Here is an 18,235-nt window from a genome sequence, read left to right as displayed (position 1 = left end):
TAATGACTGGTCCATGTTGTGCGTAATATTTTTGCTAGTTGAAGCACTTTTTAGCTTTCCATTATTCATTTGGAATCTCTTAAGGTAACGCTAAAATGTCTGCATTGTCAGTAATATTTATTTTGTACCTTATACCTACAATTATATAAATTTGTTTCATAAGTCCAACATATAATAATTTAATATTTTCAAGAACATATTTCTGTTGAATTTCTGTATAAACAAATTTTATGTTGTTACTGCCATTGCAGTGAAAAGGGTTTGAAAAGTGACACAAAGGGATACTTCACCCCAAAATGAAAATTATGTCATAATTTACCTACCCACATGTTCTTCCAAACATGTATGAGTTTTTAGTATTCTGCCGGGCACAAAAGAAGATATTTTGAAGAATGTTGGTAACCAAACAATTGATATTGAAGTCAATGGCTACCACCAACTCCTTGGTTACAAGCATTATACAAAATATCTTCTGCATGCGCTGTATTAAGTTTTGTGTTATTTTGCCCCCTACAGGTAAGTGAGTGGAATTCACTTTCTAAAATATCACTGTTGTAATAAAAATTGATAGCTGTACTTGAGCATTTGTTGCTGCCATAAAGCAATCTGCCCTTTTTGCTGAATTTCGTACACCATTTTCATCTAAAACCAGAAAACATTCATGTGCCTGAAAACACAAACCTTTGAAAACGGGTTTCAAAGTGCACGTTTTTAAAAAGCAACATCATTGTCTCAGCGTAAACTATAAATTGAGAATTTGTGAACATGGTGATCTCATGAGCATGTATATTGAATGTTCAGTTTATAGGCATGTATGTGGATAGGTGCATCGTGTTGCTTTACAAAGTGACATCGCCATCTACTGGCCTCACATGCATATTACAGCATTTTAGCCATTTTCGTAGATCCGTGTGAATGGGATCGTTTTTGACAACGTTGGCGTCTATACATAAGACTTCAAAAATGGAAAGGAAAAACATTCCTGAATTTAATACATCATTGTCCTGTAAATGTTTAATTCCAGCATCCTGAAAAGTTAGGCTAAAATTTTCGCCCCCTGGTGGATGGTTGCAGTATAGGTCATAAACCTCACCCTACCCATGTAAACCAATGGCATTGGAGTCAAAACAACCAAAAAAATCTAATTACACTTCAAATATTTTTTCCCCAAATAAGTGTTAATTTTTCTAATAAATTTGCTTTTAGTTAGTTATTTGATGCTAAAAACAGGGTGTGGCGTCATGATTGTGAGCTTATGATTGGGTCTGCAGGAATTTGGGCAGGACCTTGATACCACCAGGGCTCCACTTAAATGAATCACTACTGTGCAAATTCAGGCTTAAACAAGTAAAGGTCTCTGCAGGAGAGTAATGGGAGTTACCAGATTGGTGGGAGAGGCCAAAACAGAGGGGCATTTTCAACCATGTTACCTGATTGGCTGACGTCATAGTGACAGGTAGGTTTAGGGGTGGTGTTAAGTAAGCGGGATTATTTTCATTGCATCATTTAGAAACACATCTAAAAATGACATACAGTTGCTTTAACATATGCAATATCATCATTGTTTCACCATAATTGTAATTATTATGATTAAAATCAAACAGAATGCATTACAAGTTATAATTTATATGTTTATATAAAAAAATCGAAAGGTCATATATAGCCTGATTGTCATGAGGTCGACCATGAGAGATTAAATTTTTTCAAAAAAACATTTTCTTGTCACAAAGATTCCTCCACAGCCACTAGAACCACTCAGTGTATAGAAGTTCAGGAAAAAAAAATGCAAATTAATGCCAAAGTGGACAAAACTGACGGAATGAAAACAAATGTTGTAACATCAATGCCTGAAAGATCCTCAGTTCTCCAGCAGAGGTCTCTCTGCCCATTACTATCAGCTTGTGAATACCAGTCCCTTGAGCACGGAGTTGAAAATATAAACTGTATTATTTAGTCATCACATACGCTATTACCTTCTGGTACATGGTATGTAACGCGATTGTGTAGGTATAATAATATAAAGTTCTTTATTTTTCTGTCTGTTCAAGTTGCTGTACCATAAATTTCCCAGAGTGATGGTAATTATTCATATAAATTAAGCAGATATGATACATTTAAAGCACAATAAGTACTGCAGTGTTATTAAGCTGAGAATTGTTCTCTATGTTCTCTACCTACTTTCTGTTTTCTGACTTAGCTTTCTTATTGTTGCAGCCTACAATGGAACAGTCACAGGATAACTTTTGTGGGTGGTGTGACCTAGCGGTTAGAGATCCTGTAATTTAAAGGTTGGCAGCTTAAATCCCAGAGGGGGTGTTTCATGAAAATGGTTCATTATCATGTCAGGTTCCTCTACATGAGCTGTAATAAATGTACTGTAAATCACTTCAAGCAAGTGTACTGCATTACTAACCAGCACTATTCACAGATGAAGCAGCTCCCTGAGGTGCATTTGTGTTATTCATCACCAATCCCTGACACAGTTTCCAGGAGCGTGATGAGGTCATACCTGTCGGTAAATTAGCACAAGGAAGGTCACTAATTAAAGCTGGTAAATCTTTCTCAAGCGACCTCAATCAGGCTGCAGTTACAGTTTTGAGGCCATTTACTTTACATCATGTTATCTATGGGTGTTTCTTTAACTATGTTTCTGTGGAAAATAAATTTCACACCATCACTGTTTATTATTTAATTATTTATGAATGAATAAAATTTCCATTTATATTGCAGTTGATAAAATCCTGTGGTGAAAATGACATTTTAAAAGTTAAAAGTTTCCGGGCGAGTTTTAATGTAACCTTTAACTCAAACGATTGTAGTCTGTCAGTCATGTAATGTAAGTAAATAGGAATCACGGCTTTGAGAATCATAAAACATACACAAACAAAACCATATTGAATCCTGCGCCTCTTGACGATACATTGATATTTAAAGACACAAAATGATCGGTCTGTGCAAGAAAATTAACAGTATTTATGTTGTTTTTTATCTCGTATTTTCACCACAATGTCTGAACTGTCCTGAGCGCGTTCGCGTCTACTTCAGCCTGTGGGTGAGGCATCTTCTTCTTCTTGCTTTACGAGGGATCACAGACATTACTGACACCTATCTCTCAAATGGACCATAGACACTCTATCTCCAACAGGGATCCTCAGATCTAGCCCACGAGATCCACTTTCCTGCTGAGTTTAGCTCTAACCCTAATCAAACACACTTTAGCATGCTAATCAATGTCTTCAGGATCATAAGAAAAACATAGGCAGGTGAGTTTGATCAGGGTTGGAGCTAAACTCTGCAGCGCATCGGCCCTCCAGGACAAGATTTGAGGAACCCTGATCTGCAATCTCAATTAGGACTGTTAAATGTGCCACTCGCAGGCTGAAGAAGAAGACGCGAACGCGCTCAGGACAGTTCAGACATTGCAGTGAAAATAAGAGATAAAAAACTACATAAATACTGTTTATTTTCTTGCACAGACCGATCGTTTTGTGTCTTTACACATCAATGTATCGTCATGAGGCATAGGATTTAATTTGGTTTTGTTTGTGTATGTTTTATGACTCTCAAAGCTATGGTAAATGGCAAATGGACTGCATTTATATAGCGCTTTCAACAGACCACATGGCCATCCAAAGCGCTTTGCAGTGACAGCCATTCAAGGCACCATCCAGCTCGTCGGGAGCAGCTGGGGTGAACTATCCCTTTAAGGGAAAATGGCTCCAGTGCCATAGACAGGCAGTTACCTACAACATGGCTTGAGAAGATAAACTCCTCTTGGCACGTTTACCTTGTAAATTAGATCCATTAGCTCTTTAGAGAATTGACAAGGATAGGGTTTTATTGTCAATATCTGTTGTTGTAAATTTTAATTCAGTATATAGGTTTAAAACACACAGTGCTATACTTCCAGGTTCATTTGGCACAGTTACCATATCGAAAAGCATTTTCTAGGTTTAGGATATAGGTTAATTGGTGCTTCTCAATGCTAACAATAAAACAAAACGAATTACTCTTTCCTGCTCTTACTTCCTACAAAGTTGGGAAATATAAGTTATCATACAAGATCACATATAAACCCAAAAATAATTGTCTTGTAATCATAACTTTCAAGAGTTTCCTCACTTTCCTTGCTCCATTGCTCTCTGTGTCACCGTGACGTCTGCTCCACAGATTCACATGTCGTAATTCCTTAACGGGATTGCCGATTCCCCGGACATCCACTTAGAACCTGATTAGACGAGCTCAACTCATTAGCTCTGACAAACCAACTCAAACCCCTCAACCCCAAAGCCAAAGAACAGGCCCCGTCCTATCAAGCATACACCAAACCACACCAATGACCTTTTTAGAAACAATATGCCTGGTGTTAACATTGGTGAATTGTGCTAATTGCTTTAAATGCTCATATTAATCCAAAATTGCTGTTAGAACCAATGCTGAGAATAAGATGACAAATGTTCTTCTGGAATCAACCATGTTTTTGTTCATGCCACAACGTATCCATCACCTCCTCTGTCCTCTGCGCTCACTTTCAACTCCATAACCTGATTTTCCATTCCAATCGGTTTACCTGTTCCTCGCCCTCCCCTTTCCCTCTATCTTTCTCTCTCCCTTACCCTCTCTGTGCCATTCTTTGGGCTTATCCTTGCATCCCTGATCTCCTTCATCCCCTCCTATCCTCATCTGTTCTTCTCTTGCAGACAGGCAAGAGAAAGAGAGTTTTTGCAAAGGTAAGTTGCATCCAGTTTGTTGGGGGAACCTGTGGGAGGCACAGAGAGAGTGAGAGTACTAATTGAGGACTAATTGAGAATATCTTGTGGACTAAGCAAAATAGAGACTGGTACAGAAAGAGAGAGAACGGTAGAAAGGTGAGTTTGTTGTTAGTTTGGTCACTGATTAGTTTGCATAACAAAAATCATGCAGCGATGCAATGCACTGCAAATAGCGAAAAAATGCAAACCTTGTGCGTTACAATAAATCTGAATTAATATCTTTAAAATGCATTTTTTTATTTAGTATGCATGCACAGAAATGCACAGATAAATGTTTTTTTAGGCACTTTTTTTGTCTATTGATAGCCAGATGTAGTTCCTGAATCATGTTATCACAAAAGGTTAATCTGCAACTTTAATAATGCTTAAAATGACACTGGGTTGTTAATGTTGGTATTTTGACCATCAAAATATTGATGCATTCCTCTACAATGAAAAAAAAAAGTTGTAGAAACAATCTGTACTCAGAAATTGCTAGAAAATTTCACAAATAAATTACACAGAAACCGCAAATAATCCACTGAATTCAACGTGAAATTCTGAAGTAGAAAGCAGGGTTACTATAATTAACCAAAACGTAAACCATCTAAAAAAAACTGTTACTTTAAATAAAATATAACAAAATATAAAATAACAATATAACATTTCTCATTTTCATTTAGTTTCTGAAAACACAACAAAATGACTACAACTTTAAAAATCAAAATGAAACCAAAAAATACAATAAAATCTAATTCAAAATATACTAATACAAAACAAGTATCTGATTTGACACTAAATAACACTGGTAGAAAAAAACACTATTTTCTTGTACTCCAATAATATTAAAACTTTTTTTGCAGTGTTGTTTTCGTTTCTAAACATATCAATGTCAACATGCAAAGTTTGCACATTTGGCTCTTTGTAGGATTAACCTAATGCTAGCTTCTCTTGAACACGTCATCAAAAAGAATCTTAAGATTTATCAGGTCTCATTTCATCTTGATGAACTTCCATGTACAATCCATCACAAATGTATGGAAGATCACAACATACGAGATATATCACAACATACAACACACGTCCTTTCTTGCTCTTTGTTTTGTGTTTGATCTCCTCACCCCAGGTCCCTCCTGATCCCATTGTAAAGAGCAGTCACATTCACATAATCGGATGACAGGAGATTTGATTAGCCACCCCTCGACAGTTCCAGCAGGGGCTTAGACGTTTCTTCTAGCCCTCCTTGACATCAATAAAACAACAGTTCTAATCACAAGATCACAGAGTAATCTTCGAACTATTATAACATATAATTTGATCATCAACAGCACAATGCAAGACTCACTTTTGCGGATCATGGTTTCTAGCACTACGCTCTACTTAACCAATTCAATTAAGTTCATTAGGATCTTTGTAGCATGACAAGTCTGATAATTCCTTGTCATCTCCTCTAGCCTCCCACAGAGAGGTAAACTCATACCGTGGTAGACAAGCAACAGACATTTTTATAGTAATTTGATACTTAGAAGATTTACATCTGAATAATACATTTGAAATCTTTTTCAAATTTTAAGGAGATTACAGATCTCAGACGTTTGATTAGACATTCAATTACAGATTACCAAGTCTACGTTTACCATGTTTAGGCCTAAGGTTAGATTAGTTTTGGTTCCACGTCTTATAGTATGGTTTTGCACTTTTTTATTTGCCTTGTTTCATAAATTGCACATATATTTTACTTTATAATAAGGCTTGAATAGGACTGTGGCCCTGTCCCAAATGGCAACCTAAACCCTTGCGGTCTTCCTCTGAACGCTAACATGTAAAGTGTTCCTGTAGCTTAATTGGTAGAGCATTGCGTTATCAAGCGTTGGGGGTTCGATTCGCCGGGAACACATGATAGGTACAAATTGATAGCCTGAATGCACTGTAAGTCACTTTGGATAAAAGCGTCTGCTAAATCCATAAATTTAATTTAAAATTAAATTTTTATTTAAAATGACAAATGGGACACCCTACAGTCTCGTGGACTTAGTGGACTTTGAAGGACTGATTTAGTAGCTTGGTGCTAGGTTCTGAATTTTGATTTAGATTTTTTTTTTTTTACACCAATAACATAATTTGACATGTCGCATTTGAATTTTAAATAACAAATTCGCAGTATCATTAGCATTTGCTAGCGTTACTGAACTCAAGCTGAACTCATAAATGGCAGACAATGTTGTTGCTAACCATTGATTTTCTTTGGTGCAAATCTATTGTGACATTGTGAGAGGCTGCTTCACAAATTGAGTCCAGGCTGAGGTCAAGCTACATGTTTCTCTTTTTATTTTTTAATCATCAGCTCCAAAAGCCAAAATGTATCCAGCTTCTCTCTACACACACACAAGAAGAATCAAATGGTGTGTTCAAAACAGTTATTTGTTCCCCTACACCCTTCAACCCTTCGAATCTCTCACTTCGTAGGTTAAACCCTTTGAAGGGATTAGGGCATAGGGATGTGCCCTTCCGAATGGAATGCAGGGAAAGTCCCTTTGTTCCCAGCTCATCATTACCTTTTTCCCCTTCACTCCCAACAGCTGTGTCTCCCCCACTGAGGAACTTGGTAACTGTAGTTTGGGAGCAGGTGGCCATCTTGGTTTGTAGTCCCCATACTGCAGCCACCTAGATGGCACATACCTTCCATCTATGACACAGTCTCTCACGATGCCACACTATATTCAGTGTTAGTGTATTCCTACAGATATGAAGAACCTGCTTTCTGAGATATTACATTCAGAGTTCAAGACTAATTGTTGTCCACTGAGATGTTTTATGACTGGCTAAGAGGTTCTGCATCAAATCAAAGTCAGGTTTAAATATTTGTCCATATAAGGTCAAATTATAAGTCATCGATATTATTAAATCTCTTCCACATGTCTGATGCTGTAATCAGGGTTGCCAGTACTCTGAAAAAACCCCCACCTCAGTTGCTCCCAAAAATATAGTCCAAAACTGGCCCAATTATGTTTTTGTTGTTGTTGTTGTTGTTGTTTTTCACAGTTTTACCCTCTGTTGACGTTTCTGGGAGATCACGGACATCAAAAAAAAAAAAAAAGAAAGAAAACGCAACAACAGTGTAAAATTATCCCTATTTTGACTTGGCAACACTGGCTGTAATAATCACACACAAGGCCTATATAGTTCAATCATAGTCATTTTTTTATGTTTAATTATTTTATTTTTATTTCCTGATTGCTTTATTTGCAGCCATGGGTGAAATGGAGCAGATGAAAAAGGAGGCCGAAGCCCTGAAGACACAGATTGAGGTGAGACTGCCATAAAGTTCTTAAATATTGGATGTACTTTCACAATGAAACAGTTAAAGAACATAGTTATATGGTCTTTGATACGCTAAAATCTATATTCATCTTTAGCTTCTATTTATATATATACCATATTTTCCGGACTATAAGTCACACTTTTTTTCATAGTTTGGCTGGTCCTGCGACTATTTTATTTTTTCTAGATATTTGTTCCCCTACTAGGCAGCTCGTAAAGCAGTACACGACACAGACATGGCCTCTGCTGCTGCCGGGGTGGCTCCGGCCCCTCAGGTCCAACTCAAAACCAGGAAGACCCTCAAAGGCCATCTGGCCAAAATCTATGCCATGCACTGGAGTACAGACAACAGGTGAGAACATCAGTACGGGTCAAGTCAAATCATAAGGTGTGCAGAGTTACACTGCACTATATAAATATTAAGTAATATTTATCAATTATCTGTTTGGACTTCAAAAGTAAATTCAAGGGGGAAAAATAATTAACAGAAAGAGAATTACATTGGTTTACCTGTTGACCTTTGCTGTCAAATGAATAGCTCAAGCAGGTTAATAGCTCTCACACAGAAGTCAACTGTACCTTGAGGTCACCGTGAATTAGCTAATTCTTAGTTCGATCAATTATCAGGGTCAGTGGCCTGGAAAAAACTTTAGCCTCATTGTATTTAAGAAACCGCTTTGAAAGCAAAATCAAATGCATATATACGTAGACATATACCTACATATATATATATATATATATATATATATATATATATATATATATATATATATATATATATATTAGTGCTGTCAAACGATTGATCACATCCAAAATAAGTTTTTGTTTACATTATGTTTGTATACTGTGTATATTTATTATGTATATAAGCACACAAATGTTAAATTTGTGTATTTGTGTACCCGGGGTTAAAATATACATTTTTTGGAAGGGTTGCCTTGGTAAAATTCGCATTTTAGGGGCTAAATATCAAGTTATTGGTATTGGGGTTGCTTCAAACTGCAGATATGAAAAACAACCGCAGACTTGGCAACACTGGTACAGGTGGAGCGGCAGATACTAAACAGAGCCGTAGTCTACCGAAAACACAAAATCGTTTTCAAAATCGACAAAGAATCGCCTGCAATTTTAACATCGATTTTGTGTAGATTGTCAGTGAATTACGGCTCTGTGTAGTAAATGCCAACCAGTGTTGCCAAGTCTGTGGTTGTGTTTCATGTCGGCAGGTCGAAGCGACCCCAATACAAATAACGTGATATTTAGCAAATAATGCGAATTTTTACCAAGGCAGCCCTGCAAAAAAATGTATATTTTAACCCCGGGAAGCAATTTTTATCGGGGAACCACCTCAAAGCGCGATTGGGCTAGTTTTGGACTAGTTTTGAAAAGCAACTGGGCAGGATTTGTTGTAAAAACCTGGCAACCCTGATCCGAATGCACGTGGTGAGATGTGCAATAGCATTCGATTTTTTGCACAGCCCTAATTAATATATACATAATAAATATACACAGCACACACAAATATATTATGTGAACAAAAACCTTTATTTTGAATGCGATTAATCATGATTAATCGTTTGACGGAACTAATATAAAGACATACATATACTATTTTGGAATACATTCGAATTGAACTGCATTATTTATTTTTACAGTTATTAGAATCCTTAAAAAATCCGAATAAATTGAACTAGCTAACACATGTTGTCAAGGCTATACTAACACAACCTTTGCAAGCCAAACATAATAAAATATGGAAAATAAATCTCCATGCACTCACGGCAATTATCTGTAAAGTTATGTGTACATTAAATACGACGAGGGGTAGATTATATATGAAATAATACATCCCGTTGTCTTACCAGCCTTTCATTGGTGTCTTTAGGCTAATGGTCAGTGCATCACAGGATGGCAAACTTCTCATCTGGGACTCTCACTCTGGAAATAAGGTGATACACTTTTAAGAGAAGATGGGGATCTAATTATCTATAAATATTTTGGGCTATATAATAAATATCTATAAAATATGATCCGAACAGGTTTATGATTCCTCCCAGAGTATGTGATTTTTGCATGCATGTGTTTACGGTGTACATCTAGAACAAATTTTAATTCTAAAGTTATTGATGAATCATGACATTTCACACACAAACTCACACCCACTGGGTCAATGTGGTGCTGTCAGTTTTTGATGATGTTCATCTTTTTAAGCAACAAAACCTGGTAAACATCTTCGAAAAGAGTGATTATTATTATGCATTCACATTTGATTGTGTGGAAATGGCATACTTCTCCTTTAACTTTAAATCAGAATTCCTTCAGGGAAATGTTATAATATTATATAAAATGTTCCTCTTTCTGTAGGTCAATGCTGTTCCCCTCAAGTCCTCATGGGTGATGACCTGTGCATATGCTCCTTCTGGAAACCTTGTGGCCAGCGGTGGTCTCGACAACATGTGTACAGTTTACAACTTAAAGACACCTGTAATCAAGACCGTGAAGGAGTTGGATGCTCATACAGGTACAGAAGTACAGAAATCATTATTATTTATTTGATACATCTCATTATGTGTTATTGCTTTCTTTCTCATTTGAATCATGTATCATAGTCTTTTACACTGTAAAGCACAGTTGTCAACTCCTGTTGTGTTTATTTGTGCTATGAGTCAATGAAAATGAAATGTTATTTATTTTTCATAGGTTACTTGTCCTGTGCACGCTTCCTCAGTGACACAGAGATTCTAACCGCCTCTGGTGATACCACATGGTTTGTGTATTTTTATATTAGTTCATCCAAATATCAAAATGAATTTTTTTACAAACTTTTATGAGTATTCCTTTTTTTTTTCTTGGCCACTACTTTAAATAAGATTAAACGGAATGAGAATGGCAACAAAAAAGCACCAAACCGTAAAAGTCATCCGTACGAGCTTAATGTGAAATCTCAGCACTTCAAGGCACATTCATAAAAGTTCATGACACAAATAGTTATGTTTATTTCAGTTTGTTTCAGTTCATAAGAAATAGTTGTAAAATAGTTACAACAAGGCTGTTTGCAATATACTATACTATTCTTAAAATACATCTAGTATATAGTTTGCATGCTATATTTGCTAAAAAGTGCAATATAAATAAAAAATAACAAAGTACACAAATCAAGTACTTGAATAAAAGTACAGATACGTATAATAAAATATTACTCCAATAAAAGTAAAAGTACTCCTTTTTCAATTTTACTCAAGTGAAAGTACAAAAGTACTCAATTTTTTATGTACTTAAGTAAAAAAGTACTGAAAGATAGATGTTTGCAATTTTATATAGGCTAATTTAATTTTATATTAGCACTTTTTTTTTTTTAATCCTACTGCTCAAAATACCTGGGATTTTTTCCAAAATAACTACTTTATGGAGTCAAGATATATTTTTGTTGTTGATATGGACTACGCTGACGAGAGTAATGTTCACTGTGAAGCTTACACTGTGATATACCTGAGAGAAAACAGAGATGACCATCTGATTTTCACCAGTAAGAACAAAGTATTTTAAAGTTTGTTGTTTTAGAGAACATCACAGTTATATATGACATGATAATAAGGCCTGAAGATTTTAAGGAAAATATAATTATATTTTCATAATGATTTTTTCCTTCTCAAACCTTGTCTGGGGTGTAAAAACACCCCTGGCCAAATGGGGTGCATCTCTTCCCCTCTTTGATAATTACTGTAGTTACCATGTTCTGAACATCACATCCTTTGTTTTCTCCCCAGATGTAATCTATATATATATATATATATATATATATATATATATAGGTGGTTGAATAAAAATATTTGGACATTATTTATAAAAATTACCTCAAGTTAGCAGCAGCAAGCTTGTTAGCTAGACAGTTAGCATCAGCTAACAATATTTACTAATTTTCAGTACGGTTATGAATAACGTCCTTAATAACAATGGATGAAAAGTTTAGAGCTCTACTGATGATTAAGTCTAGAGTGTGTCCACCTTTGTGTGTGGGTCCATGTACATGCTGAATCGACAGGTTAAAAAAAAAAAAAGCCTCAAGTCCAAATATTCATTTATCACCAATTAACTGTTTGACAAACAATTCCTGCTTCGATATCCAGATTTGAATTAAAAAAAATCTCAAACATGCTCCGATGTCCCGATCTGAATCAACCGAGTCGCGAACATGCTCCGAAGTCCCGGTCTGAATCAACCGAGTCGCGAACAGGCTCCGAAGTGCCGATCTGAATCAACCGAGTCGCGAACAGGCTCCGAAGTGCCGATCTGAATCAACCGAGTCGCGAACAGGCTCCGAAGTCCCGATCTGAATCAACCGAGTCGCGAACAGGCTCCGAAGTGCCGATCTGAATCAACCGAGTAGCGAACATGCTCCGAAGTGCCGATCTGAATCAACCGAGTCGCGAACAGGCTCCGAAGTCCCGATCTGAATCAACCGAGTAGCGAACAGGCTCCGAAGTGCCGATCTGAATCAACCGAGTCGCGAACAGGCTCCGAAGTCCCGATCTGAATCAACCGAGTCGCGAACAGGCTCCGAAGTCCCGATCTGAATCAACCGAGTCGCGAACATGCTCCGAAGTCCCGATCTGAATCAACCGAGTCGCGAACAGGCTCCGAAGTGCCGATCTGAATCAACCGAGTCGCGAACAGGCTCCGAAGTGCCGATCTGAATCAACAGAGTCGCGAACAGGCTCCGAAGTGCCGATCTGAAAACTTCGACCAAAGAATGTAAAAAATAACTCAATTTCTCTAATAACTCTATACTCTATAATAACTCTACAAATCTATGAAAGACTCAGATCACGTATCTAAAAATAAATCGCTATAGTAAAAGAGAAATAATAAGAGGAGTGAAGTTTCCTACCGTTCTGCTGTGTTTGGTAATAGTTGTGCTACCAAATAATATTTTGGAATCTGTGATACTTTTTTAAGGATTCTTTGATGAATAAAAAGTTCAAATTAAATAAATAAACTTGAGTAAAAGTACAGATACGTATAATAAAATATTACTCCAGTAAAAGTAAAAGTACTCCTTTTTCAATTTTACTCAAGTGAAAGTACAAAAGTACTCCATTTTTTCATGTGCTTAAGTAAAAAAGTACTCAAAGATAGATGTTTGCAATTTTATATAGGCTAATTTAATTTTATATTAGCACTTTTTTTATATATAATCCTACTGCTCAAAATACCTGGGATTTTTTCCAAAATATCCACTATATGGAGTCAAGATATATTTTTGTTGCTGATATGGACTTGTGTTTTAAAGTGTTTTAAAGTTTGTGGTTTTACAGAACATCACAGTTATATATGACATGATAATGAGGCCTGAAGTTAGGAAGAACATTTTAAGGAAAATAGAATTATATTTTCATAATGATTTTTTCCTTCTCAAACCTTGTCTGTGGTGTAAAAACACCCCTGGCCAAACGGGGTGCATCTCTTCCCCTCTTTGATAATTACTGTTGTTACCATGTTCTGAACATCACATCCTTTCTTTTGTCCCTAGATGTAATCTATATACATAGCCTATATATATAGGTGGTTGAATAAAAATATTTGGACATTATTTATAAAAATTACCTCAAGTTAGCACCAGCAAGCTTGTTAGCTAGACATTTAGCATCAGCTACAATATTTACTTATTTTCAGTACGGTTATGAATAAACATTCATGTCTGTCTGACGTTACTCGTCTAGTTAATCCAAACAATATACATATGTATAACGTTACTGTTGATACACAATATAAAAACAGACGTCATGGTAGCATTTTAATAAAACTGTTAATATTACGGTAGCATTTGGACATGCATGAGTTATTTTATTTAATCTGTGTTAGTTTAAGGTTATTTTATTTTATTTTTTAACCTAAAACACAGAGACGCTGATTGATGTGTCTGCATCGTTTGCACTGTTGCATTTCAGTGGGCTTAAACAGATCACTCTTTACAGCGGATTTAGTTCCCAAACAACTGACAATTTTGACCTAAATATGATTTTCAGTTACAATAATTAATCCTAAATTTCGACATTAATAACTTACTTTTAGCAACATCAGACGCACGCACGCTCACAAGATCTGCCGGTTCTTACTTCTGGAGACTCGCACTAAACGGTTCATTTGAATCAGTGAGTGGTCGACTCCAGAACAGCTGCAATCGGATCATTCTAATTCGTAAACGAATCGTTTGGTGCGATTCGCGATCCGATTAAAGTTTATTTTGAAAAGACTCAGTTCGTTCATGATGAATCAGACACCGCTTCTGCGTGTCGGAGCACGTGATATATTATAGGGAGTAACGATATGTTTTATGAAATGTAGTGAAGTTAAAAGTATGATCTTATGCTTTGGAATGTAGTGAAGTAAAAGTAAAAGTTACTCAAAATAAAACTACTCCAGTAAAGTACAGATACTTGAAAAAGCTACTCCGTAGGCGTTTCTCAATGTCAAGGATACTTCCTTGGTAGGACTGATCCTTCCAAGTGACTTCCTTCAGAATCTAGGTGAGACTCCTCTTTAGCATACGGAGAACACGTAAATGGAACAGGCTAGCAAGTGCGCGTAATTGCGTCATTACGTCAGTGAAAAGATCCGTTTGAATAACGCTGTGAATGGTATCATTAAATTACTTGGACAACTTAAATAGTTATTTATAAAAGAAATGCCTTTGACACAACCAATTGTTAAATGACAGGTCTGGTTCAGTTAACCATTTGTATTTGTATAATTTACAATATCAGTAGTAATTTGTACTGGCATTTAAACGTCAAACTTTACTTATATTTACTACAGTTATAACAAATGTTTGGTAACGTAAATAAAAACCGTTAATGCTCCGACTACGTTAATGTTCGACATTTTTTAACTTTTGAACTAACGTTAGATAGCAAAGCTGCGCGCATAGGATTGTGGGTGATTTGAGAGCGCGAAGGATACACATATGCATCCTTTCCTGTGTATGGGATATTCTTCGAACGAAGGACTCAGTCCTTGGTTGAAATTCAGAGGATCCTCGACATTGGAACAGTCCTTCGACGGATGTCGATGACGTAGCATCCTCAAAATACTGGCATCCGAGGTTGTGCTTTACTTTATATTAAAGTCCCCGTGAAACGGAAGTTGCAAACGGCTTTTCTCCAGTGTTGTGACGTATTTCCGAGAGAAACGGAATAATAAATGAGGAAAATAGTGGGCGTGGCTTATTTTCCAACTAGTACCTGATTGGATCTAGATAAGTAGGTGTGTTCAATTGCATGAGACATGGTTCATTTCAACTCACCGTCGTCAAACTTTGTGAGGTACCAACGGTGTACACTGACGGGACAGCGTTACCTATTAATGACAGATATTTCAAGAACCCCATTACGTGTTCTGTCCTATTTTTGGAGTATTCGCGCGTGAAGTGCTTCGAGGACATCCGTGAACACTCTGTTATCCCTCCTTCCTCGAAATGTAATAAAATCGATCCATCTGGACCGTAACGAGGGAATTTTAGGGAAAGGGAAAAGTGTTCTGTGAGTTCCACAACCAAAAATGCACCTCCTCGCCATCTCTCCTTTCACGCGCTGTCAATGCTCGCAAACACACAGGCAGCCTGTCTACTGTCAGTTGGAGGGGCGTGGTTACGGATTAAGCAGACGCCCAATTCCTCAAGCCTACGTCATCAGTGAAAGTCCTCCAATGCAGAGGGGAGGGGCATTTTCAGATTTTGATTAAAGATTATGAAGCCAAAAAATTTTTTTTGTGTGGATTGACTCGCATGGATGAATTGTTCAGCACAAAACGATCAATTTAGGCGAACAAAGTAAATATAGTCATTTTGATTTCATGTGTACTTTAAGTTACTTGCAGTCTAGTAAAGGATATATCCCATAAACATCTAGAGACCAGCAACTGCCTGTTGAGACGAACCAGAAAGCACCACTCTTTGTCTTTTGTTACAGTTTTGCTTGTTTCCCTCCCATTTTTCTACCAGTGCATTGTGGGATTTGGAGACTGGAAAGCAGAAGACTGTTTTCCTGAACCATGTTGGCGATTGCATGTGTCTGTCTCTGTCTCCGGACATGAACAGCTTTGTTTCTGGTGCTTGCGACTCTCTGGCCAAGCTGTGGGATGTCAGGGATGGCCAGTGCAAGCAAACCTTCCAGGGTCACACGAGTGACATCAATGCCATTTCAGTGAGTTAAACATGGGAAACTCACAGTTGTTTTTTGGCTTATTCACTGATGATGCTAACCTCCTAACAGTTTCAAAGATTCAAGTCTTTCCCATTTAATTTAAGAGCAAAGCACATAAATGGAAATGGATTTACCAAACTTCCTCTTTCTTCAGTTCATCCCTAGTGGAAATGCAATTATCACTGGCTCGGATGACTGCACATGCAAAATGTATGATATTCGTGCCGATCAAGAAGTGATCTGTTACCAGGATGCTGCACTGAACAGTGGTGTGACATCACTGGCTCTATCTACATCTGGCCGCCTCATCTTTGCTGGCTACGACGACTTCAACTGCAATATTTGGGACTCACTAAAGGGCGAGAAAGTGGGTGAGTTGAAAGAAAGTCGTCGCAGATGGAGTGAATACTGATTAAGAAGGAACAAAGTCCATTTTAAGCAAGTCAAATCACTCGATGGCCATCTTGGTAACTCCACTGAGCAGCTATTTATGTATGTAGCCTATTTCTAAATATTAAAAAACACTCTTCTAGCATTTAAAAAAATAAAATCTGCTAAAAATGTACTCAGTGGCGGAGCCAGGATGTTTTCATAGGGGGCTCTTCAACTTCTAAAATCTCCCAAATGCTTGCTGTCCAATATTACATACTCATGAATGAGACATGAAGATAGATAGAGATAAAAATGTGAAAAAGGCTGGAAGTCAACAGTAGACATAAATGCCAGAATATAAAATTAGTTATTTTATGCGTTAACATTTTAATTGAATGCACAAATAAATGTGAACACAGTGCACTTAAAATAGACAATTTCTAGTATAAGTGCATTTTGCTCACATTTATTTGTGCATTAAATTACAAATAAAAAATACATATCAGCTTGTACCTTATGAAATCTCAAACTGCGGAATATATTTTAGTATGCATTTGAGAGATGTTCTTCTTGAGAGGTGAACTTTTACCTTTGCACCAATATTTAATCAAAATGTCATAACTTGATCCTCCAATGGAAGTGTCAGACTTCTTTCTGCTTTCTTCTCCTATCATTTAGTTCATTTAAACCTTGTCGTTGCAAGTTTGTGTTTATTTGCCCCCACTTTTGAATGTAACATCTTAACATCTAATCAACAACCTATGCATAGAATCACCCTTTTTTATTTTCTTTTATGTCACAACACAGTAGAAAAGATCACTTGCTACTTCCATTTCACTGCAAATTAAATGAATGTGCATAAAGAACAAAGTCCTGTCAAATGAATCCTCTCACTTACTTCCTTTCTCTTTGTAGGTGTGTTGTCTGGCCATGACAACAGGGTGAGCTGCACTGGAGTACCAGAAGATGGCATGTGTGTTTGCACTGGCTCATGGGACAGCTTCTTGAAGATCTGGAACTGAGTTGGACACTGAGACAAGATGAGATGAGAATGAATATGAGAATGAGAATGAGAAAGAAAGGATGAGTAAATGTTGAGAGAGAGAGGATGAGAAATGATCCATTTCCAAGCAACAAAGAATCTCACACACAAAACATGCAATGGTCCACCTGTATGTGTGGGATTTCTGGAAGACTGCATTTCATGAGTATAAATGCAATATTTAATTGTAAAAATCTAAGTTGCAACTAACACAGGACTGCATTAATGTTATCATCACATGGCAATCTCAAGACAACGATACTTTGATTTGAAATTCGTGTTTTTGATCGCTTAAAAACTGAAGAAAATGAATAATCTTTTAAGAATTTGAAATATATTACACTTCTTTTTGTCAGATAAAAATCCTTCTCCTTAGATAAAGGTTTTTATTTATTACAAATGACTACAGAATGCAGAAGAAAATGTACAGTGACTTTTCCCCAACAACCACACACTGTCTGAGATCTGATATTACGGCTCTTTGATGATAGTGACAACTTTGACCTGGCACACAGTTGGATTTTGATTCCCAAAGCCCTCAAAATGAC

General features: G+C 36.7%; 1 protein-coding gene across 1 annotated transcript; it reads left to right on the top strand.

The window, feature by feature from the left end:
* Nucleotides 1-8,002: 8,002 nt before the first annotated feature.
* Nucleotides 8,003-18,222, top strand: LOC113062023 (guanine nucleotide-binding protein G(I)/G(S)/G(T) subunit beta-3-like). Its single transcript, XM_026231520.1, has 8 exons — nucleotides 8,003-8,059; nucleotides 8,279-8,424; nucleotides 9,958-10,021; nucleotides 10,437-10,593; nucleotides 10,773-10,839; nucleotides 16,072-16,273; nucleotides 16,428-16,644; nucleotides 17,561-18,222. Exons 1-8 carry the CDS (start codon nucleotides 8,003-8,005, stop codon nucleotides 17,665-17,667), a joined length of 1,017 nt encoding a protein of 338 aa, XP_026087305.1. The 3' UTR covers nucleotides 17,668-18,222.
* Nucleotides 18,223-18,235: the final 13 nt, after the last annotated feature.

Source organism: Carassius auratus, chromosome 44 (assembly GCF_003368295.1).
Source record: "Carassius auratus strain Wakin chromosome 44, ASM336829v1, whole genome shotgun sequence".
NCBI classification, from domain to species: Eukaryota; Metazoa; Chordata; class Actinopteri; order Cypriniformes; family Cyprinidae; genus Carassius; species Carassius auratus.
This window is presented reverse-complemented; position numbering and strand designations above follow the sequence as displayed.